General features: G+C 43.7%; 1 protein-coding gene across 1 annotated transcript in view; it reads right to left on the bottom strand.

Annotated features, from left to right (window-relative positions):
- The window catches only part of MAGI1 (membrane associated guanylate kinase, WW and PDZ domain containing 1), a 332618-nt gene that overhangs the window by 41099 nt on the left and 266701 nt on the right, over positions 1-24818 (bottom strand). Inside the window, exons 7-12 of the mRNA XM_085300010.1 lie at positions 24765-24803; positions 20151-20208; positions 17804-17892; positions 16698-16790; positions 12529-12711; positions 11119-11739 (exon numbers count right to left, since the gene is read on the bottom strand). Coding sequence (XP_085156136.1) covers positions 11119-11739; positions 12529-12711; positions 16698-16790; positions 17804-17892; positions 20151-20208; positions 24765-24803 — 1083 coding nt within the window. The remainder of the gene's footprint in view (positions 1-11118; positions 11740-12528; positions 12712-16697; positions 16791-17803; positions 17893-20150; positions 20209-24764; positions 24804-24818) is intronic.

Below are 24818 nucleotides of genomic sequence, written 5' to 3'. Positions count from 1 at the left end.
AAAAAAAAAAAAAAAAAAAAAAAAAAAAGCCAGATGATCTGTTCCAGACTGCAGAAAGAACAAGAAAACACAGCAGAATAATTGGCAGCAAGAGACGCGGATCTGCACACCACCATAAGGAGCGCCATCAAGAAGAAAACCCCTACGTTGCAACTGCCTAACTTTTCTGCTTGTCACTGCGATCTGCAAAACAACYGTGTTACCGCACTAGCGTAAAAATAAGCTGTGCGATACAAGCTTTAAGCATAATAACGATAATGATCTAGACCAAAGGAATTCAGCCCTGCCATAGATCAAGTTTGGAATCTACCAAATTAAGTGAAAAATACCACATTTCTAAAACGCTAAAGCTTAGGAAGTGTTGTTTCCAAGAGACCATCTTGGCATCTTGGGCATTATTAACCTACTGGCCCTGGCAAAAAACATAACGAGGCGTAGTATATTATTGTCATYAACAAGAACTTCAGATCTAGTTGCTCTAAAGATGTTAAATCGTATTAACCTCAATTACTCACTCTTGGTCAAGATGATACACAATTCCTTGTAATTTCCAGTATCTCAAATCAGAATTGATTTTAAAAGCAGTAAGGAAGACATAGGCTAATAGAAGGCTATTTAATTACTATAAAAATATAAATTTAACTATGAAGTAAGACACATACAGTAACGCCAAGACAATAAGATAATAAAGAGACTGAAAATTAGTGCTACCATTACCAATCTAGCCTATAGTTGAAAGCATGTCATCAGTTGTTAAATTTTATTTAGGAAGCTCATTAAATTAAGGGTTTTTTTCCTAAAGCTTATATGCTTAAATGAAGATCTCTGTTAATATTTTTTAAAAATGTTCAAATACATCGGATTTCCTAAACCTCATGAATCTGAGAAGGCGAGCACCATAATCAGATGGTAAATAAAGACCCGCAATGTCCTTAAAAAAATGTGTATTCATACATTAATAACCATATAACTGCAGATATGCATGAAGGAACCTACCCTTCCCCATAAGCCCTTCAAATGAGGGTTTGATTTCCAGCGCAGGGATGTCCAACGCCCAGCCTATACCTATGCAGTATCTCCCTTCATGAGCCTCCAGCCGCAGGATGAGGACCGACCCCAGGTTGCTCGGCCACCTGCAGCCTCCACCTTGGTCTCAGCCTCCATCACCACATTTGTCCCACGCACCAGCTCTATGAACCCTTCAAGTCCCACCCCTGGTGTGTTGTTGGCTTTTCCAGCGCTGAAGGCATTGCTTGAATAGGGCCTCAAAGCTGCTACAGTTATAATTACTATTACCACCACTAAAAACGAGCTCTATCCAACCAGGGAAAGCTAACGTGGAAAACAAACAAAAAAGTCCCTACACAAAATGGAGAAAAAAGAAAAAAGAATTAAACTCAAAAAAGAAAAGCTTAGAAATATGTGGCTATATATTAAAAAGCATCATCTGTCTCAGAACAAAACCATCAACTAGTACACTACAAAACCATCTTGCTCTCTCAATTTTGCCCACCTGCTATTGCTTTTAAGGACTCTCCAARTGTATTTAATTACAGCAATAAACTAAGACTTTTCTTGGATTTCCAATACTTCATTCATTCTGTTATGACTGGTTATTATCGTGCCAAAKCAGGGGAGCACCCACCACACCCGGCCAAAACATGGCTGAGAAATACTTGCATAGTCGCAAGCACACGCACACCGAAACACCGCAGAGGCGGCGTGCAAGGGCGGGAGGAAAAAGTGGGTGGAAGAAAGCCCCCGCCACCGCGCAGCTCCCAGCCTGCTCCGTTTCCCGCTGTGCAAAACCCAAGGACGAAGCGGGAGGCACAGCTCTAGCTAAATCTGCCTTATCCGATGCATAGTATTAGGTTCTGCTGTGCCACCTTGTGTTACATCACATCACATTTGATATAAAACAACACTGCGTGGGTTCGAGTCGCTCCGCTTACACCACTTCAGCATTTAATACCGAAACCAAATCAAAACATTAAGGGGGGGGGAAGAAAAGCAAAAAAGCTTTCAAAATCTCCAGCTAAGGAGAAAAAAGCCTTTAGGAAGAATTTCAGCGCTTTCATCTTTCATTYGCCAAGGCATCTCCAGCTCTGTTCTCGGAGAAGAGCCTACTGCTTTCTGAAAGATAAGGTGATTCACGCAATAAAACAACCTGATGGGAAGATTTCTGACCACTTTTACTTCCAGCATTCAGCAACTGCTTTGGTTTTCTGACTGATTTTAAAGCAGATCCAAATTTCCTGCCACAGAGAGGCAGCCATGAGTTTAATGTTCACAAGATCGCTRTTGGGTTTTGTGAACATGCAAGATCAGACGAAACAAATTACTTTGCTATTCCAAGTACATTAACTGTTCATCTCTTCAATGGATAAAGAGCAGGTTTCTTCCTGACCTTAAACCAAGCTCATGCAAAATCTCAAACCTTTAGGATACAATCTCAGCCCTTGAAATAATTGAAAAGCGCATAACAAAATGCCAAGTAATGAATCAGCAACTGCTTCATCCTGTTTTAACGTTCCCAGCAGCTCTGCAGCTCGGATGACACRTATATCTGGGGGACACAAGCTACAGCACAGACAGGCCACGCTGCCAGAGAAATGCAGGGCAATCGGTGTAAAACTAACCCTGACCCCAAAGCAGATTTCACAGGCATCTCCTCGTTTGCTTACTCATTTCTGCCACAGAATCGGTGCAAATGAAGTAATGAAGGGAAAACACTTGTGCCRCCGGGGACTAACATATTAATATCGGCACGTCGCCGGCACCGCAGCAGCGAGAGCGGAAAACGCTGCAGGCAATTAAAATGTCRCCATGCTGGTGACGCCAAGTCTCTTTTGTTATCAGGACTGTAATATTTTAAAGCTGTTGTTTTTGGAGGCAGGTGCTTGTATGAGAATCTGCTTTGTTTGAAGTTTCTTAGCCTCCGGGGTTGAGAAAAGGCGGTCGAATACTAATACTAGAGGCTTGAAATAAAAAGATGAAAAGAGCGCCGTAGGTAGTATTTTGGGATCTTAGGTTTTTCAAGCCAAGCTTTGCAATTTTGGGGACCTAACGGGGGGCCTCAATTTTAAGTGCTTGGGCTTCTCAGAGTTGTTACTGGAATTTGTTGGTTCGTATTTCACTGAGAAACTCCAGCACAACCTGGAGAAGCCAATTAARCGGTTCCTGCAAGTGCAGATTTTATGAGCATCAGTAACGCACGTCAGACTATTTAGGGGCTCAACGCGCTACCAAGGACTATCCTGTGTGGCTGCAGGCGTTCGTAGGCATGCAAAACCTTGCTGAAACCCTGCTGCCTCCTGGAGTTTAACAGAAGTCTCGACACAAACTTGAGCAGGACCAAAATTTCACCCTGCGWGGCTTTGGCGAGCACCGTTACCCCAGGCCTTGCAAATTTACATCCCCAGAAACAAACGGTTACTGTCACTACACTTCACACCCGTCAAGCACTTTGAAGGAGAAAACATTCTGTGCAATTTCCAAATATTGCAATATTTATAAGACGACCTGATTTTAAATGTTAAGTTTGGCTTATTTTTATCACAAAGGGAAAACAAGTTGCCATTAGCTCTCTTTACAAAACCTATTACCAGCAATCAGCATATTGTGCTGCATAACAATATGCAGCATTGCCCCAAAAAGACCTACCTAACACTCGCAAAATTAACTTGCACATTGGATAGAAATACATCCATATAAGCAATCCTAATAAGGGATATGAACTTCAAATGTTGTATTAAAAATATCAAAATGTGCAGCTTTTCCTTTTTCTTTTTCTGACTTCGACTGATTTCTGTATCTGCTTCTTGATGTAACAGTCCGCAATCAGAACAGGGCTGTAAGAGAATAGTAAATGTGACACCAAAACTTGCTTTAAAGTCTCATTAGCCTTTCAGCCTTCTTAGAAGGCAATTGCACTTAACAGAGAGAAAATAACAACAGAGAGAGACTCAGTGCTTTCGGAAAAAAGATGCAACCACTCTCAAATAAAGCTTCCTCAAGACCTGCTCCTTCCTTGCAAGTAATTCATGAAAACTAGGCAATTTGTGTTAAAACTGTATTAAATCTGATTTAGCATTTGGCTAGTCATGCAATTTACTTTTATTAGGGTTGTCTATTTGCAAAAAATGGAAAGACAACAGTATAAAATACTTTAACAACATTTCATTTTAATGCAATTTGTAGACCAGCTTAAAAACTTTACTAATCTGATTTCCTTCTTCCCAGGTAAATCTCTTTAAAGTAAACAGYAACAAAAATAAACAGTACAAAATTATTGAAGATAGATTTACAAATGCCAAATGASTTTCCCAATTTAATAAGGAAATTTATAACACTGGAATTATACTGAATTTGAAAAAAAAAATCTTGGCATTACAAATGAACATATGTTTCTTTCAACATACTATGATTCTGATAACTTTTTTCATCTAATTTACCAATTAATTAGGAGTACTCACAAGCTATCAAAGATAACACCCTCACGAGTTATTTCTGGATGGTATTACTCACATTACAGTATCAGAAATTATACAATGTACATCTCAAAATAACCCATAACAAATGATAAATTACTGAAAGATTCAATAAGCAGGGTGATACCTGAGCAGAAGGTACTGGGAGGCTTTGGGAACTGGAGGTGGTTGACAGGAGGTAAGGAGGGAGAAGCAAGGGAAAAATGAAGTGATTTGAAATGGGGTTTTCCAAAATTGAGAGGCGAGTTGAACACACCATATGGCAGAGAAGAACGAGATACGCCCCCGTTCCTGCCGCGGCAAGAAGCTGCCAGGATGTGGTGGTCTGGGGAGGGAAGTATAAAAGGCCAAGCAGACAGGAGGGAATCACCATTTTCAAGACGTGACCCACGGAAGACACGAATGAAAGAGGTCTTGAAGGGTACGAGAGCCACCTTTTGGTTGAGGACAAGCAGAAGATATAAACTTAAGAGAAAAATAGCCTGCATCAACCCTGCAGCTGCATCCAGCACGYGGTGGGAGCAGATGAGGTGGAGCTACCTCGCAACGGGAGAGGGGCAGCGATGCCACCCGGGGCAGGCACACAGATGCAGCCAACGTTCGCCACGCCGGCTGTGGGCACCTCACCTCAGCCTCTGGCCCCAGGGACCYGCCACAGAGAGGGCCCTTTGGGAGACCACTGCCAGCCAGGCCGTCGTCCTGCAAAACCATCGGTGCCAGCAGCTCCGAGCTAAGCCAGGACAGAGTCCCATGGCGGTGCCTGTGGATTCAAGCGCAGGACAAAGACCCCACTGTAACATCCTGCTCCCTCTGCGCTAAGAAGTGAAAGCGCTGTTGGAAACGGCGAACTTTTCTTCCTTTCCAGAAGCTCTGGCACAGGCAAACACACTCTGTGGCAACGGTCATACGACTCCTAAGTTGTGATTTTGTCCTAAATGCAGCTTGGACTCCCTCTTTCTCTAATTCAGCAGCTGCTGGGACAGTTTGAAATTTCCTGGCAGCTAGAGGCTGAAGTGGCATGACTTTCAGCTCGCTCTTCACTGCAAGCCTAAAGGGCAAACAGAAGTGAGTGGCTTGTTCAAAAAGAGTTCAAGTCTCCAATGAATAGCGGATTACAGCTCTAATTACCATTGCTTTCCATCATTAGGGACAGCAACTGAGAAGGAGATCCAATTCTAACAATGTGAGATTYGGTATTGCTTTTTTGTTTGGCTCTAATGACTGATTTCCAGCACTTCTGGTACGGACAATATGATAAAATGGCTCTGTTTCTATGGGCGAAAGATGTTTCAAGAAACACGTAGAAAGACAGCGTTATTGCTTATAAAATTCAAGGCGATAGGCACTCATGGTGGCAGCAGAAACGAAGGAGTACTGAGGAGATGTCCTCTGAAGCCAACAGCATTAATGGATCTCACTCAACCTGGGTATTTTATGCTCGATGTCATTGCTCCCTTACATCTCAGCATTGTAGTTCGACACACTAGATCTCAAAGAGCAATCTGATTTCCACCACGCTGTTTATAACRGGCAGGCAATTATCAGCAGTTATGATACACTGTTTGTAAAGTTTTCCCACTGTGTCTTAAGGATCTTTTAACTCTCGCTGCCCTGGSTGGGAGGGACCTTGAAGCTGCAGCCAGCAGCAAAGAAATGCTTCTTTGTGTTACTATTTCAGTGCCTGAACAAAGGATAAATAGGGAGAAAAACGTCCTCCCATCTCAGGCTACAGAAAGACCCTTCAGGTGCAGAGCAGTTGGCTCCAGCAGGCATTCTCACCCCAAGATGAAGGAGTTAACACCTTCCTGTGTGGAGGTTAATTAGCCTTGAGCACTGATGGAACAGCAACAATAGTCCATCCATATAGTTAAGCTGACCTGATGGATTTATTGCTTTATAGCTTTGAAATTTTGTTCCATTGCTGCAAATTTCTCTTTAAGGTATATGTATTAAAAGGACCTACTTAAGATCTTTGAGTCAAGGACCAAATGAACAGGACTATCAGTGTAGGTCTCCCCACAAACATCTTCAATTCAACTGAATCATGAAAAGGCATTTTGCTACTGATTTTGCTTTTAGCTGGAGGTAAGCCCACAGGTGCCCACTGATGGACATTTAGACAGGTATGCCAGAGGTTCCTCTGCCCACGAAAGACAACTGGATTTGAAACTCCAGCATATGTATCATGCAAATCCAAAGAGACTGATTTTTCTTCTTCAGTTTAATGTGAATTTGCACTAGGGAAGGCTATTATAATCTCCACTGATTTGCACACGGCATGTGAATGAGTGATGTTTCATCTGCGTGCTTTTACTTTGATCTGGAGTGAAGTGGGAACACATCTTCAAGGGGATTACGTAGATCAGGCTCAAGGTCTATGCTATTTTTGGCTTTTCGGCCCATGCAGATGTGATTAGTTAGCACTAACTGTGAAAGCTTTGAAGGCAAACCCTCTCCATTCGAACATGTATGAAAACTACCCAGCTTAATTCTTGYAACCGAACACAAACCAGTCGTAATATTTTTGGATGACCATATAGTTGGCTGTACTGAAGACTGGGATAAAATTGAGGGGTGAGGGATGCGGAAAGCATCCTCCTTGAGCACTTTAATCGGAGGTAATTTGCAAAATACACCCATAAGACACACAAATATTTTCCCAGAGATAAGTGTTAGACCTTACTGACACAATAAAATGAAGCACGGTAGTTTTGCAGAATAACTCTCTCTGGAATTGCCCCCCTATCTGTCCCAGGATAGCCACACTCTGGAATAAAATTTACTTGAGGAAAAGGGAAAATACTCTGCCAACATGTTGCTTTGATTCTGAATAGAATCTGTGTAGCAGTAACTAARAATTACTTATTGCAATCAATTACATTGCATAGACAAGACTTCAATGAAAAACAGCTTTTGAAAGGCTAACATTAGTACCATTTTTTTGAGAAAAGTGCTTTGATTACTTGGTAGGTTCAAAGCTAAAAAAGAATCTTTTCAGTTATRAATATACAAAATGAGGATGTACCTTCTCTTTTGGCCTTTTTAACAATGATTCTTCGAAATAAACTGAAATGCATAATATCAGGCAAAGATAAAACCGTATGCTTAATTCTACATTTTGTAACTAGCAGCACTGGTTTACGTTCAGGTGCCCGGCCCCCGAATGGACCTCCTGCGTTGTCAAGCCTCCCTTCTGTCGTTGCAAACTTGTCATATCCCCTTCAAAAATTTACTGAACTTCAGGCTCAAGCTTCCTTGAAGGCTCTAATGGGTTGGCACTTTCTTATTTCCAGCTTCAAATGATTCACGGTCAAACTACATCTGTTTGTTCTTAAGCCAAGATCTCTCTTTGGTTTAAGTATCTTCTCTGCCTCTAACCTGACACTTAGAGACAATAATTTTGCCCCCTCAGCCCCTTAAATTTCATTAAGCTAAAGGAGCTTTTTGGGTCTGCTCTCACGTGCCCTGCAGCCCCTCCGCGTCCCGGCTCAGGCTGGGGTTCACCCTTCCTGAACCTCGCAAGCACTGAAGGCCAGATTGAGACACATCGCTTGTGAGTTTTATCTAGCGCTATGTAGAGATGAAATAGAAAAATCATAGCACAGRAATATGAAGCCCTAAGGAGGGCAGGAGAAGGGCGAAAAGCAGAAGCATTTTGTTTGAAATAAAAAGTGAAAGCAGAACGCAGATAAGAGAAGGTTTTCTACAAGGTCTCTTGAAAGCAAAATCTCAAAGACCCACAATTGTCCCTCTCTCAGTTAATGTATTTATCTCCCCCTTGTGGAGTCCTGCAAATGATGTTCAGATGACCCATGAGTGGCAGAGCAGGTGCAGGCCTGCTTCACCCTTCCCGAAATCATCCTTCTGCTTCTCGCTCAAAAGCAACAGCAGGACCTACCAGCTCCCATCAGCCAGAGTTTCAGCTGAAGACATGCTAAATATTTTACAGGCTGCTGTCAGAGGCTGTGGGCTTTGCATTTTAACAATTAAAGCCAGTTGCTGGGAGTGTACCAGCAGCTTGGAGCAGGCAGAGTTTTTCCCATATATTACACATCTCTTTCTGATATTTTTCTGCCTGATTAGTAATCACTTCTGACAAATCCTTTGGACGGCTCTGAGCACCAGCCTTAGYGTTGGAGCGATGCTTCGTGCAAAGCCCGGCTGCATGCAAACGTCACGCTAAGGCACGGGTGCTGACAGGCTCGGAGAGCACTTTCTGTGCTGGACACCAGAGGGAGGAGGAGGAAAGGACAACTTGTGGGGAAGCTGAAGAAGTACTTTGAGAGCCCTGAAGGAGCTTATCAGACACCGGAACCAAATGCATTTTTGTAACTGGACTAAAAAGCAGCATGTTGTCTGAGGATGTTGCTTCAAACAACAGATCTGGCAGGGGTAACGCAAGGTGAAGTTATTGGAGACAGGACTCAAATGCTTCAGCTCTGAGCACTGGGTGCATCTTAGCCAACTCCATCTCATGACCTGTAACAAACCCGCCTGCTCCCCAGGCTGGGGCTGCTAGTGCTGCCTGCGTCTGCTCGGCTTGTRTGCCCCAACTAACCGCCTTCCCAAGCAGCTCTCCCTCTCCTGAAYGGGGAGAAAAATATGTTTCAATGATTGACTGAGGACCAAGGACCACCAAAGTTTCAGCACCTTGTACCACGATGGCATGAAATTTGGAAGTGGAAGTACTCCATAACCAGACTGAAACACCAGGGCCCCAACAGASGGAGGGGGTTCGAGGAGACTGAGCTGGGAAGGTGATAGCAAATGCTCAATATGGGTTCGGTATCTTGATGAAATGAAAGAAATGACATTCAGCAATTTTACCAGCGAACTATTTACTACCTTATTAAAACTATACTTTTATTTCCTCATCAAATCTTTTCATTATACCTTCAAGGCATAAGGAGGATTATTAAATGTCAGCCACAATTCAAATAATTAATGTATGGTGGTACCAGATACRTGTGCGCTCTCTGGGAGGATTAATAATAGCGGCTGTTTTTCTTCCAACCATATTTTCTCCAAAATACATACATTACTCATGAGAATACAATACATATTAATGGCTCTCTAGTATTGAAAGTCTTTAAGCAACTCATATTTAGGAAACCTGTATATAAAATTAGAGAACTTTTAATACATTCGGTTCTCTGCTTTTTAATTTACTATCAAAATATAAAAATACAATAAGCACTTGGAAAGAAAGGAGTATGCGAAAAGCACCACTTTCACCAGAACGGTTATTATTTTCAGACTCAATGTCCTCAGCTCCCTGGAAGAGCCTTTCAAAAATAAGACACCAGAGTTGCAAATTCTGAAAGCAGCTTGTCCCCTGTTAAAACTGGTGGGAGTTCGTTGCTAACTTGTTACAATCAGAAGAATTTGGAAAGGTTTCAGAAAAGCACTCTTACATGAAACACTCCTCCCAGTGCTGCCTAGGGGCTGGATCCAGCACCTCCTCCTCAGCTAAGCTAGCGCTGCAGAGCCGGCATGCGTGCACCCTGTGCACAGCAGCATGCGGGGCAGGGAGCGCGGCAGAGCCGGGACTTGGTGCCTCTTGGATCCGCCACGCCAAGGCCTTCCCCCTCTTTGCAGCCAGGCAGCAGTCTGCAATGGGAACAGSGATATGTGGGACCTGGCCACCTTATTCCTCTCATTTGGCACACCATAGCTGACGTGGACTTTCACAAGCTCCACAGCAGCTCTGTGCTTCTAATCCGCAGACTAAAGGTATGCTGTGCAAGGTAGGTATAGTACCTCACCTGACCTCAAAATYACTCAGTGCATGGGCTAGCATTACTGCTGATGGCCTGATCCCACTAATGGGTTATCATCCCCATGCACAGCTGGGCTGGACAGGCACTGGCTACAAGGAAGTTTTTTGTACTTGCTGGAGTCTTCTTAGCAATGCAACCAAAAATGAGCTGAGCTCCCAATGGCTCAGCAGATAAACATGTCCAGAAGTATAACTTCAGTTGCCTACAGCTTGGAGAAGTTTAAATTCTCTCAGAATCACAGAATGGTTGAGGTTGGAAGTGATCTCTGGAGATCATCCAGTTCAACCTGCCTGCTCAAGCAGGGTCACCTAGAACATGTTGCCCAGTACCCTATCCAAATGGCTTTTGAACATCTCCATCCTTAGAGATGTTCCTTCTCTCCTTCTCCCTTGAAATGCAGCCAAAGTGTAACCCTTCCACAATGAAAAGCTAGTGGCTGTCTGATATTGGGCATGGCAAATCACAAAGCAGCATGTACTACCAACCTCTTTCATCTCACAAAATAGCTCAAGTTATGCCCATATAATATTTTAAAGAATTAAGCTTTACCAGCACATGGGATCAGGGCTTGTCACGTAAGTAAAGGTGTAAGCACACCACCCCTTTACCTACTGTCTGAGGTACAGTGTAGGCATGGGTGCATGGGAACTACATGCACATTCCCCCCAGCACTGCTTCAACAACAAAACAATAATTTTTACTGCATATCTGACATGAGAACCGTCAACATAAGGCAGTTTCTACACCTCAGGACATAAACAATTTCTAAACAGAAGCTCAGGAGAGCAGGTCTTTCGTGACACGTCTCTTTCAAGAAAAAATATTTTCAAGTAACTTTGAAAACCTACCTCCTCGCTGCACCAGCAACGTGACTTCGCTTCCTTTAGGACATTCAATCAGCATATCCACCACCTGGTTGTGAGTGAGGCTCTGCACATTCTTCTTGTTAACTTCGACTATAAGGTCGCCCTCCTTCAGGCCTCGGCACCGCGGGCTGTCTACGATTTGTTTCACTCTTTGGCCGCCCCCACCGGGACTGTCCGCTATAGTAAAGCCAAAGCCCATAGGCCCCTTCACTATATGCACAGTTATGAGTTCAGGCTGTGTTGCTATTGAAGATGCCAAAGAGACTGTATCGTTGGGGTAGCCGTGGGACCCATTGGAAGAGACTTCAGCCGGGCTGCTTGGCCTCGCTTCCTTCGTGCCATTTACCTTCCCCGTTTTACTACTGTGGCTCGCTGGAGAGTCGTAATTTTCCTGCCCGTTCACAATGATCGGCTCTTTATCCAAAATCGCCACGGACGTAACCAGGCTCGTGTTGGGATCGTCRGGATCAAAGGGCAGAGGGTAGCCTCGGCACAGTTCAAGGTCCACGCTAGCACCGATGGGAATGGACTGGAAGATTTTCACAACTTGAGCGTGGGTATGGCCCAGCACGCAGGTATTGTTCACGCTGACTATGACATCCCCTGCAGAAGACACAGGTAGGTATACCAAACCCATTTAGCCACACCACTTTTGTGCCTGAAGCTCCCTCAGGAGTCTGAGGGCTCGAGCCTGAGAGCTCTGATCCGCAGCATCCATGGGGCTACTCGGACGGGAGCAGCAACAAATACTTTTACGAGGAAAAAGAGCAGTCGCGCCTGGGCAAGCAAAAACTCTCTGTACTCAATGGATTCTCTGCATAATGCTTTCGCATATGTAAATGTTTTTGACAGTGAAAATGTAATTTGGCTCCTGCAAAAAATTAATAAATTCAAATGACAATATATGGCCCATTTAACAGTTATTGCAAAGCCCAGCTCTCACTGTTATGCATGTGCTACACTGACATGATTGAAACAAAACTGGGAGCACATGAGGGCTCTGACAGAAGGCTCTCAACTACCAACTGCTCATATATGGTGCCATATACCACATCTCAGACCTACTTTGGCTTGAAGTCTAGCTATTGATTAAGTGATGATTTGTTTTTAACACTGTGGCTACAAGAAAAGGATGTTTAAGGTTGTGATATCCCATGTATAATTCAGGATCTGCAGCCTCAGGCCATTCCTAACAGGAATTCACCGTGCTGGGCCTAATCTCAGCCAGAACAAACAAACTGGCCCGTTGCTTCCTTGCCACCTACCAGGCACCGTGCTTCTCAGTGCCTCCACACATGAAAATGCAAAATAGACTCCTCCTTGCCCATTCCCTAGGCAGCACTAGGATGAGAGAGTGCACAGTATGGCACTTTTGGTTTAAAGCAGAGGTACCTGTTTCCATTTTGCCATCCAGCGCTGCAGGGCCATCAAGCACCAAACTTTTGATTTGGAGAAATTCATCCGGCTCATCCCCTCCGACGACRGTGAAGCCGAATCCCCTGCTGCTTTTCCTTAACTTGGTGTGGATGAACTTCCCTTTCAGCTCAGAAGGGTTTCGGGTAAAAAAGGGTTTTCCTGTTTAGGAAGTTTAGAAAAATCTATAAATAGGCAGGCAAGAACATCTGGTCTGTTTTTCTTCTTCCCTCTCCTATTCTAACAATTGCATGGGCAAATATAGCAGTGCTTTGGGACAGCATCCAATTTACTTGCATCTCATCCCACTTCACCCATTTTACTGGAACCAATCATGCAATAAAATGAGTGAGCAGAAGYCCTACTACTTGGCACTGTGGTTGCCCATGCCTAAGCCCTGAGACTATGCAGAGGCAAATATGCAGCTGGAACTAGAATACATTGGCGCTGGCATAGCTAGCTTCAATATACTTCTTTTCATTTTGTCCTGAGATGCTTACATYCATCTGGGAAGAGGAAATACAGCAGGGTTAGCTGTTCACAAGAACACGGGACTTGGCTCTACCCGTCACGAGCAGATGCTGCGCTAAGGCAGCTCCCGTGGCTTTGCTGGGGCATTTCAGCCCTGCTGCGCAGGGTCTCTTCTGTCCCAGAACTGGCAATTCCTTGGGCAGAGCGCGCTGAATTGCGCAGGCTGGGGAGGAAGAACAAATGCCTGTGATGGAAGGAGGTCACAGGGAGAACTTCTAGGAAAAGGAGCATTGTTACATTTTTAACTGCTTGACCTTCTCCCAGCCCATCATGCAAGAAAAAAAAAATCTGAGCGCTAGCAAGACACACTTTAATCCAGCTCTCCCCACCACCTTCGCTACCACCCTATGACCTCCTCTGAAGAAAAAGGGGGAGGATGGAAATGGTGTTCTTCAGACACCATTTGAAGTGCTGCCTATTTTCTCTCTGCTCCTTGCCTGCTGTGGATGAAACATTGCCGTTGTGAAGTACGAATCAAAGAGCACCCCAGGACCAGAGTGGCTGTGCTGGAGGGCTGTTAACAACGCTCTTGGGGAGCACAGAAGAGAGAACAACGTGCTCTCCAAACAAAAGCGAGTCCTTGCAAAGCACGTTGCACAAGCTCTGAAAATTTGTTGTACTTCACGATGCCAACATCAAGCACCTTTGCACTTTTAATTGTTTTTGATGCTTAGAGAGAAAAAGGCTGTGTCACTAAGCCCTCTGGTGACAGCTCTAGGATGAGCAGGGCCTATTACAGCCAGCAGAGCTGGCATACTTTCAAAAACCTCAGCAGCACCACTGTGGGCCGCTGCTCAGAAAGCAAACCTTGAGGGAGAGCTCGGGGATTTGAAGCTCATAAGCCTTCGAGTGGGAACGAGTGGGGAAAAAAGTGCGTTTGAAGACGATTCACAAGGGGGTAGTGTGAGGACTTGCAGCCTTCTGCCTTTGAAGGGGAGCACAGAAATATGGTAATCCCGCACACTGGGGGCAGACGCTCTGCTCAGAGCCCAAACTGCAAAAAGATCCCTGCTGGCTGAAGTGCAACCCAATGTCTCAGGTAATRAGGATGGCTGAGAGGCAGCATATGTTACCCAGGGCTTGGTGCTGGGCTAATGTTTGGTTCAAAAGACAAGCAGAGCAAGCAAAGCTTGCTGGCATCTGCCTACAAACAGCGTGAACATGCCCTGCGTAAGAGGGAAGGGTGGCACGTTAGTCTGCACAGAGGCTACACCCCACAYCTAGCATGGGGGAGGAGGTCTCGTTTCAGGTGAGCGTATCTACAGAACACCCGCTGGCAGCGGGCGGCAGAGGCCCAGGAGAGGTGCTTCGTTCCTGGCGCTCACATGGGTGGCAGGGATGGAAAGCCGCAGCCCAAGGGCGGCTGGAGATAGCAGGTGCTCAGGGTGAGCGAGAGAAGACAGGAGCAGCACAGTGAAAGGAGGAAAGAACAAAAAGTGAGAGGCAAGYCATTAATGAGTGCCAAAACACACCACGCAGAGCTGTGCTGAGGCAGGCTAACGCTTTCCTGTAACATTGCCCCAAAATTTCAATGAACAGCAGTGAGAAGTGAGCAGAGGGTGGGTATGGCTTCTAAGGTCATCCCCGGGGGGACCGGCCCACCGCACTGCCATGCCCGGATGCCTGGGCAGCCCTCGCTCCGGTCTCAGCATAGCACACTGACGTGACACTCACGGGTTTCCCCCCAGAGAGGGCCAGCTGCTTTGGGGCACTCCCATACGATGCCTAACGCACCCCCTAACCAGGCCAGCGTACCCAGATCCCACGCTTTTCCTTGCTGCCAGACTGACTACTCTCATACGCTCTAACACCTCATGGGAAGACACTGGTGGCTTTGGATGCTGTCAAATTTGGCAGGCCTGCTTCAGAAGGGCTGAGCCACCCGCAGCAGAGCCCTCCCTGGTTCTCCACAGCAGAAAACGCAGCCCAGGACCGCAGCACCCTTGTCAGGCTTGCCTTCGGAGACTACCTCCAAACTGCTGAACGCAGGAGCACCTCCCAGTTCCCGGGGCCAACCTGCCCCTACCCACTCCCACATCCCTCAGGATGACACACGCTCCAGCCGGTTTTCTGMTCTTTTACCTTCCCCGGCCTTTGGCTTTCTGCAGGCCAGCGCAATGCCACAAACTTGCTACACAATTTACACACAGCTGAAGATGAAGCCCACTTATGAGCACTTACAGTAACAACCAGAGAGCACCTGTACTGGCAACAGGTACACGCGAAACACTCTGCCCTTTTTGGCTACCTGATCTGGCAAAGTTTCAGTTCATGCTGCAAATAAAAGAAAAAATCATGTCCTGTCTAGCTGGTTATTTAGGACACTCACTGACCTGTGAGCAGTTGGCCATACACATACCACTGACACCAAGCAGTAAGGTTGTAACTAGCCCAAAGCACTTGGGCACATGTTCAGTTCAAATTTCAAGTAGGTCCATAGTAAGACTGCAAGACATGACCCCAAGTCTGTAGGTGTTTTTGAAAAAGCACTTGGCACTAGCCTCTATTACTGGTATCATTCCCTCCCTATGCAGGGCTTCCCAAAGGTGCTAGTGACTTACTGAGCTTCAACTCAGGAGCTCTTTCAGAAGCAATATGTGGCCAAAGCACTTTTGCCTTTTTGTTTTCTGGAACTGCAGTCAAGGATTGAGCATGGAGGCCTGGTACCTCTGTACAGCTCCCCAGACAGCAGAGGAGGGAATACCCTTTTCTGGTATTCCCCCAGCTTCTGACCCCTCTACATTAAAAGCATTTGTATTCCATTTTTCATGCGGACTCAAAGCACAAATACAAAAAGGGAAAATCACAGAATCACAAGCCAGACCCTTCCCTGGCAAAACTAGAAACAAGCTACTCAGGCAGTCACAAACACAAACAGAACACCTGAGCTCTCCAAAACTACGACTTTGCCAAATAGTGCCGATGATGTACACACATCACAGCTCCCAAACATACTGGCCAGCTGCCGGGGTTGTTAAAACTGCTTTAACCTGACAGTTTTCCTGCCCCCGCGTGCAGACATGGTGTGATATTGGTTTTGGCTCTCAAACTAAAATATGATCATGTTAATGTATGTTAGTGTTTTAATCATATTGCAGCATGATGAGGTTTTTGTTTGTTTGTTTGTTTGTTTTTTGGAGGGTTTTTTTTGAAGGGAAGGTTAGCTTGTGTGAAAAGAAAGCAATGCCTGCACTGGATCTTAGTCTAAAGATTCTCATTCTAAACTTGGTAGTGTAGCAGATGCAAAAGCCTAGTCCCTGTGTGCCCCTACAGCTTTGTAGAAAAGAGATCTACATGCACCTACTTGCATTTGCATCCTCTAGCAGTTGTTGATGTGGAAATTCCTGTTTTCACCATGCCTTTTTAAAGGCCTGGAACCTTTCAAAGACCATGGAGAACTGCCACAATCCTTTTATCATGTGGGCAGTCCCATTTGCCCCTCACATCTGGTAGCAAGGAGCACTGCTCTCAAACCCTTGGGGTATTCCGCAGGCATGTGCTGTGGTCTGATGACCCTAGTGATGGAGATCCTGCCTTTGCTGGTGGTTGAACAAATTTTGTTCTCAGGAAAAACCTTGCTTGTTGCAGTTTAACAACTAGTTTAACAAGGTTGTTACCTTGCACTGGTGCCTCCCGAACTGCCTCCTGGTTGTTTGAAACATGGTTTGGAGCAGCGGGTGTTGGGAGAGATGGACACTCCTCTGTCCATTCTAGAGAGGGCAAAGAGGGAAAYGTTACTTGATTCGCAACCACACTACGAGCTCCTGCACATAAACACACTCAAGTGTGGGGTCAGAGGAGATATATGAAGCATGGCAAGAGGGGAAGCAGAGCCATGGAACGATGAATAACTTGAGATGTTCAAAAACAATTCAGTAGGACTCTCTAAGTCCRTGTCAACTGATTTGTCTGCTGTGGTTTTCTACCTTGCACWCAAACTTGGGACTTGAAATGATACRTGTCCAAGTGCTCTCAACATTTTGCATGAAATCTGCTCTCCACAGCCTGCATGGCATCATTCCCCTTGATTTTTAAGTAGTAGAGCTGACATTGCAGGAAATGGGGCTGCAGGAGGAACATCGAGGCCTAAATTATCTTCCCCTTGGACCATAACAGTTGTTCAATTGAGTGGTGGGAAAGTTATTAAGGTATCAAAACAAACCAAAATGCTAGAAGTCCTTCACAGCAGTCAGGCTGCATAAAAAAAAAATAAAAGAAAAAAAATGATTCAAAATAATCAAATTGTGTTAGATGTTACAGCTCAACAACACCCAAAGGTCTTACATTAAAAACTCATGCATGTAGAGATGCTTCTTTAGYGTACATGTAAATGTTGACTGATCGCCGTCTTCTTCTAGAGCTTTTTAGTCTCAATGCAGGCTAGAACAACAGGGGCTTGAGTAAACTTGGTGGAGCAGATTAAAAAGTGGGGTTTTATTATTTCTAGGAAGCCTAGAAACTTTCCAGAAATAACAGACATAAAGTATCTCCCTATTACAGGGCTGCAAGCTACCAAACTAAAGGGGTTATATGCATCAGATTTTCTCCTCTGCTGTATCTYCTGCAAAGAGTATATGTAAATTTTCCTACACATGCCATTTTGCCCTCAAACACCAAGGACTACAAAAGGGAGGACGAACACTTCAGCACAGGGCTGCTGACTCAAGGGACTGCCCGTGCCCGCAGTGAAAACCTCAACCATCACGCCCGCCTGGGTGCCAACCTTCTGGTGGTTGTTGCTGTTGCTCAAGCTGTTTCTTCCTCTTYGCTTCAAGAACGGGGTTTTCATATTGTGTCTTTCGGTTGATGTGGCTGGGGAAGAAAAAGAGGAACGTATTATGAAATTCTTTAGGTGACAAGTAGGAATGACAGACACGGCTCAAAACTCCTCCGAAGAAAAAAGTAAAACAGCAAACGAACCCAACAGCAGTGTACATGGAGCAATGCTCATCATTCGTGCCAAAAGGCATGTTTAGGAAAACAAGTGTATTGCAGTATTGATACGATGTCTTGAGCAGGAATGGCTAATTCCTTCAAATACATTAGTCTTCTAGCTGGGAAAAATGCAATTAACGCAGAAAAGGTGCTCTTGCACCTGACTGCGTTTTAAGACAGGTCTATATCAAACCCTGTTTTAGTTAAACTCCCAGAGGTGCAGTCATTCCCTGGCTCACTGAAGTCAGAAAAAGAAACCAATAATTGGTAACATGGGTCAGTTATGTGATCAATGCGTGCTGCTAACRGTGTCTGAAAAATAGCTGCCTGAATGCAGGCTAGGACCTGAAAACCTGGGCTCTGGATGAGTCTAAACKTGCATATATATAAATACATATATACATACATACATATATATACACACATGTATTTATACACACATACAGAGAATTAGCCACCAGAAAATACTCCCAGTTGAAACCAGCGTTTGGTGAAACTTCAGCTGTTCTTCTTGGAGGACTCTCAGGCTGCTTTTGACCCAAAACACAGTGCCGAGATGACCGGCTCGTCAGGCGTTCGGTTCGACGGCAAAGGAGCAGGTAGCCCCGAGCAAATTACAGCAACCTGCCGCCAGGAACACCGCTACTGAATTGGCTTTACTCTCTTGTCCCATGTCTTTATCAATAAATACAAGTTTGYAAGTAATTATGATACAAGCATACTGGTGTTCTGTTCAGAATGTTTCTGCTAAAGATTGGCATTAACTCACTTGAAAAATACCTGATACATCAAATAAGCGTCTAAAAACAAGTTCACGAGTTTTGCAAGAGATTTCCAATTTCAAGAGGTTTTCAGAAGGCTGAGAAAGATGATAATGGTTTCTAAAAGGTGATTTAATTTAAACTTTTGGAGATTACAGATGTTTCTCAATGAAAACCTTTAAGTGGAACAGAAAGAGTGCTTGGGTTGGAAGGGACAGAAACAAATGCCTAAATTATAAACTTACTATCTGATAGATAGTAAGCATTTGATAGACAGTAAACACAACAAACTTAGGCCTCATTGCTGTTGCTTTTCTACTTAATTTCATCACTAAGGAGTGCCACAGAACTAATGGGCATGTATATATAAAGCAACATGAAAAATGCCGGAGAGACCTCTTGGTATGACATTTAATAGCCGAAAAATATTCTTGATGTCTTTGGTAAATATATGTCAAGCCTTAATTACACAGCTTGCTAACCTGTTTCCCTAGGCACAGATGGCAGGGTCAGAAACGAGCCAAAGCAGACAGAAACTGTACTCCGTGTCGACTCTGAGGGCTATCRTAAGCCATCCTACTAGACAGGAGTATACACATAATTAAAAATTCATTTTATGGGGTCAGCGATGAAACAAAACCCAGATCTCTGGTTTCCCAAGGGAGCGTTCTGTCACGTAGATAAAAAAGAAGCTGCTCCAATTCCAGAGAGAGTYGCATTAAACCCGTAATTCCGCACAGACCAACGCAACGCCATGCCAACGGCTCAGCGGCGGTTATYTGCTCAGGCAGACGTTTCTGTTCCTCCTTTTGAGCGTTCCTTTACTCCTCGCTGAATTGGTGGTCTGCTTTGCAYGCTCACGTTTGGTTATACGGAGAGAATCAGGCTCAGTTAATCGCGCGCTGGTTCGTACTGTCTGGTAAATGCATTTCACCTTAAGGAGAGCTCTGCTTTGGCAAAGGACAGGAGTCAGAATCACCCTCCGCCTTTCCAAATTAGAGTCTTTACTGAAAAAGCAGGTGTTCGTGGGGGAATTCAGGCCTCGGAGCAGCAAGGTGCTGGGGTTTTGCATACCCCGACCTCAGGATGGTCTTTTCCTCCCTGAGCTCTGCCYGATCCTGGGGTGCTCCTGCCTCCCCTGAGCTCACCCTGATCCTAGGTGCAAGGGCGGTGGGCTGAGATGCAGATCCCACAGGAGGGTGAGGAACGGCAGGGAACAGCTGCCCTCTCCCACAGCAACCCCTTGCCCGTGCAGGGGCCAGGGCTGCTCCTCCTCGGCATGACGTGTGACCAACACAGGTGTCCAGACTCCTGCAGGGGAAAAGCGTCTCTCTCTGGCCAACAGCCACACCAGAACCACAGAGCAGCACTTACTCTACATAGTAGACACCATATACGGGATCCTCAATTTTCTCCCAACCTGCAGGCAATTCTGGAAATAGAAAAAAAAATTACTGAAGCTTCCAGTGCAGACTTTTTYCCCCACTCTTGCTTAAGGCACAAAACTCATCAGCAACTCAGACCTCTCTTCCAACACAATTTTCAGGATGCTCACAGCCTRCTTTATAGAGGATGGCACGGCACATCACCAACATCATAAGCTGTCCCGCTAGTGCTGGGTTACCAAATCACTGGAAAGATGCCATAGCCCATCAATTTTAGATTTGCTTTTTATGCATTAAAGGAGAAAATAATCAAAAAAAATTCCTGTCTGGGAGTGCCTCAAGTTCCTCCTAGCTCAACTGCCCTGGGCACAGAGGCTGGAGGCTGCAAGGCAGAGGACTTTAGTGCCAGCCTATGAAGATGGGTAGGGTTACAGCAAGCGGTTTTGGCAGACTAACAGATGGACCAATTCCATCTCCTGTCCCAGGGCTGGGCCAATTATGCTCAACACCGCTGTTAAAAGTATATTTTTCTACACCTTTCTTAGGGGTTTACATTACTTTGCTTAGCCCTGATCCCAGTGTGAAAATGCACCTTAATAATTGGACAATGTGAATTTAATGTAAACAGCCCCCATATGGCAACCACCCTCCTGGGTGCTTCCACACACAGATGTATTTTGCTGCCTAACACTTAATCTAAAAACACATGTTTCCATAATCACACGTAACAGCAATTTCCTTTTTTAATTAGCATAATTAACAAAAAAAACTGTTCTGAAGATAAAATTAACATTTGGAAACATATCCACTTTTGTTCCTGTTGATTTTCTAGACTGGAAGCACCTAGCACTCTAACTATAATTAGCAAATGCAATAAAWTCACTTCAGTTATTTTTCAGGTTATTAAAGTTGTATGTGTTACCTAAGGGGCCTGATCCTTGCCCCACTCATTTTTACACACCATGTTCCCATTAGCAGCAGGTACCGAAATAAATGATCCTACAAACCAAATGGGGTTTTTATGGAAATCCRTAAATCACCCCAAAAGAAGGCTCCACCACACCACAGACTGTGCAAGTGCAGTCCCTGCCCCATGGACTCTACACATTTAATAAATAAATAATCAAGAAAAAGCCACTGTCTGATAAGACAAGTTCGCAGGATGTCTGCTCAAATATCCCCTGCAAAATAATTCCTCAAGTATTTCACTAAACTGACAAGACCAATAGTAAATCATCAGCGTTTTTTTATAATGAAAATAAGTCTTTGCTTTTGATAAATGTCATTAATTGGTGAGTCTGTACAATCAACAGTGGCACATTAATTAGAATAAATGTAACTATCCAGTTCTGTATTTACAGTCTCTGGCTATGCTGCCATAAGGATGGAAATATTTCCAGATTGAAAATGAACAGAATCTATACAAACACACATGGACTAATTACTCAAAGTTTATGTTTGTGTTCAAAATTGGCTGAACATTAGATGAAATTCACTTCATGGTTTTTCCTCCACATGTCCCTTATTTGACAAAATAAGGTAGGTTTTCCATTCTCATCATCATTTAATGCTTATCAGTTCTAATGTCTTTGGATTCCTTGAGACATAAGCAATTAAATGCAAGCCAGTGGTAACTTTGGGGAATGAAAATCCTTTGTAATTTTATCGACAGACCAATCTGAAATGAATTCTTTGGAAACTGATACTCCCGTATGCTGTGCAAGAACATGTGAGCAGAAGTCAAAAAGCTACAGGCCAGTCTTGAAAGTCTTTTTGCAAAGTGAACCGTCTGATTTGCAAAGGACTCCCATATGGTAAAAACACCATGAGACTTATTTAAAGAGTTTCAGTGCAATTAAATTACGAGCTAGCAAGCATTCAGGAAAACCACAATTTGTGGCAGCCATTTTACTCCTAAATTGCACTATGGTGAAAGCTGAATGGTGAAGAGACCAAGCTGGGGGGCGAGGGGGGAAAAAGTGAAGGGCGGGAGAAACAATGCGCAAATGCCTTAAAATGAGATTGTTTGGTCTATGAAGTGTTTTTGATTTTTAAAGCTCAAATGAAAACATTTTGCTTTCCTTCTCTTCATAATGATTTTTGGTATTGTTTTTTTTCTCTGAAGAATTTTCATGGAAGGTCAGAAAATGTCAGAAATGACCCCCAAAATAGTATTATGCCCAAAGTACTCCAGGCTACCAGGCAGGCTCACATCTCCGCAGCTCTCCATTTAAGGATTTAAGGAACAATTAAGGACAATTCTGTGTTCTCAGAAGCAAAAAAAAAAAAAAAAAAAATCACGCATACACAAAAAAACCTTCCTCCAAACTGCTGCTTTCATGCTTTCAACCAATTACTTGTTGATTACATAGATGTGCTTTCAGACTCCTAAAAGCTTCTGAAATTCTCTAAAGCAAAAGTCAGTATTCTCCATAGCCATGCCGCACACCCTAGCACCTTAGCTGCTTTCAAATATTCATCTTCCTATTTTACTTTTCCTGTCAAACTGAAGATGACCTGGAGCATTAGACTGTACTATAAACGTGAGATTTCCAAAAACATTTTTGTGTCATTAGGAATCTGAGTGAGCCATACGGTTTATATTTTGGCATATCCATGAAGCACTGCGTAGACTCGGAATATTTGTCAGCAGGTAACTCCAATGGAAAAATACTCATTTTATACTCTTAAGGCTGGGCTAAATACATGAATTCCTGCTGAGATCCTCTTGTTTAGTATTCTACTCTACAGAAGGAATGGACGGACTCCTAAAAAAGAACTTCTCTAACCACCAGGGACTTTAGTCGTATCCTTGCATCACTAAAGAGAGGCTGTAGTTGACTTTATTGTATTCAGCTCTTACTGCTCCCCACAAAGGTGAGTCCAGGAGGTTCTGCCCATGCTTGTGTCCAGTTCTACCCCAAAGAATTTTTTTTATACTTTCATACAATTTTATGCCAAAATAGAAGTAATTATTATTAGAAATTAAACTACCTCTTTGGAAAAAAAGAACAAGTCATGCAAATATATCAAGTTTTAATTTCTCACACTTAAAAAAACAAACTTTAGATAAACAAAGGAGCTAAATATCTGGCAACAACCAGTTTATGCTAATCATGAGTACAGTTAGTGAACASGCCACATGTTTTCATGCCCCATCACTGATGTTACTGTAACCAACTGAATCATTTGAAAATGTGTCTTCACACTGCAGTATTAGCAGATCTCAACAACACATCTATGGGCTGTGACCTCAATAGTGCTTATCTGCGTTAAAACCAAGGGAACATCTCATGATGTCAGAGTAAAACACTTGCGAGTGAGTGCAGAACTGGTGTCAGCCTTATCAACTAATGAGTYTCCCTGTATCAATTTGTTCTGCCCTTCTACTCTTGCACTGGATTCTGATATCAGACTGAAAAGAGGGAACATTTCTCTTTCATTATTGCTTCTAATTTTGCTTTTTACCCTTTCTCTTATTTCAAGTCACTCTTTATGAAGACCTCCACAAAAAATGCCTGCAGGCTATTGGTAGCTGTCCATCTACTCCTGATGCTAGCAGGTCTGCTGGTGACCATCTGTCTGGGCTGTGCATAATGCTGACTTGCAACTCAACCAACTGMACTCTTCCTCAAATGGTAATTTCTGTTAAATTCTTGCTCTAAAAGAAATTAGGCCTTCAATATTATTCCAACAATATTATCCAGAAGAGTAGTTCTTCGAGTACTGTTAAAAGTCCAGGCAATAACTGCTGGCTGCTGAGGACGTATCCATCACAGCAAAGTGGGAAGTAGAATACACTTGCAAGTCATTACAGAAACCAGAGGTTAATTCATTGGTAATACAATCTTCCAGTCTGCAGAACTATAAACTGTAAATATAATTCTCTTTAAGCAATAATAGACCTGGTGGAAATAAAATCCTGTGCAACCTCTTACGCCTTTCAGCTTTCCAAGTGCACTAGAGCATAGCTGAACAAAAATAACATCTACCTCCATCATCAGTATAAACACTGAACAGGCATTGCTGAGATTAGATATTAAGACAGTGTTCTTCACTAAAAGATGCAGCAAATAAAAGTGTACCACATCATTTCAAATCATCTGTTCACAAAACCATATACTGCTGTAAAAAGTTTCACTCCGAGCTCAGCAAAAACATTCTACATAATACTTAAACTTCCTAAATCTCACTTTGTTTCTCTGCCTAGGAAATGTCTTTCGTCTCAGTCCTGAAAAGGCACCATTAGGTACTTGATCTCAACTTTGTCATCAGTGGGCTTTTTTCTGGAGACAGCAATGTCAATGGAAAAGCCGTGGCTTTTGCAGGTTCCAGGAATAAGCAAATTTGAATAAACTTTGCAAGATTAAGGCCCTATTTTAATTCTCTTTCAAACTCTGAATTAGTAAGAAAAGTACTACAGATCTGTGGCTATGGAAAGACTAATGCTTCTTGGGCCAGGGAAGTCTTGCTACTAAATTAGGCCTTGTTAAAATAAAAAAACTTGAAAGATGCAAAATGACACAAAGGAGAAGATATGCAATTAAAGACTTAAAACAGTGCAGTTGAAATCAAACATCAAAACGAGAGATGGATGATTTACCTAGTTCACTGTCCAGTTCTTCCGTGTGTACCCCTTCTTCTCCAAGGGAAGAGC

The sequence above is a fragment of the Rhea americana genome, unplaced genomic scaffold (genome assembly GCF_003343005.1).
Source record: "Rhea americana isolate MKP2758 unplaced genomic scaffold, rheAme1 scaffold_16, whole genome shotgun sequence".
In the NCBI taxonomy this organism is placed as follows: domain Eukaryota; kingdom Metazoa; phylum Chordata; class Aves; order Rheiformes; family Rheidae; genus Rhea; species Rhea americana.
Note: the sequence above shows the minus strand (reverse complement) of the source record. Positions and strands in the feature narration are given on the sequence as shown.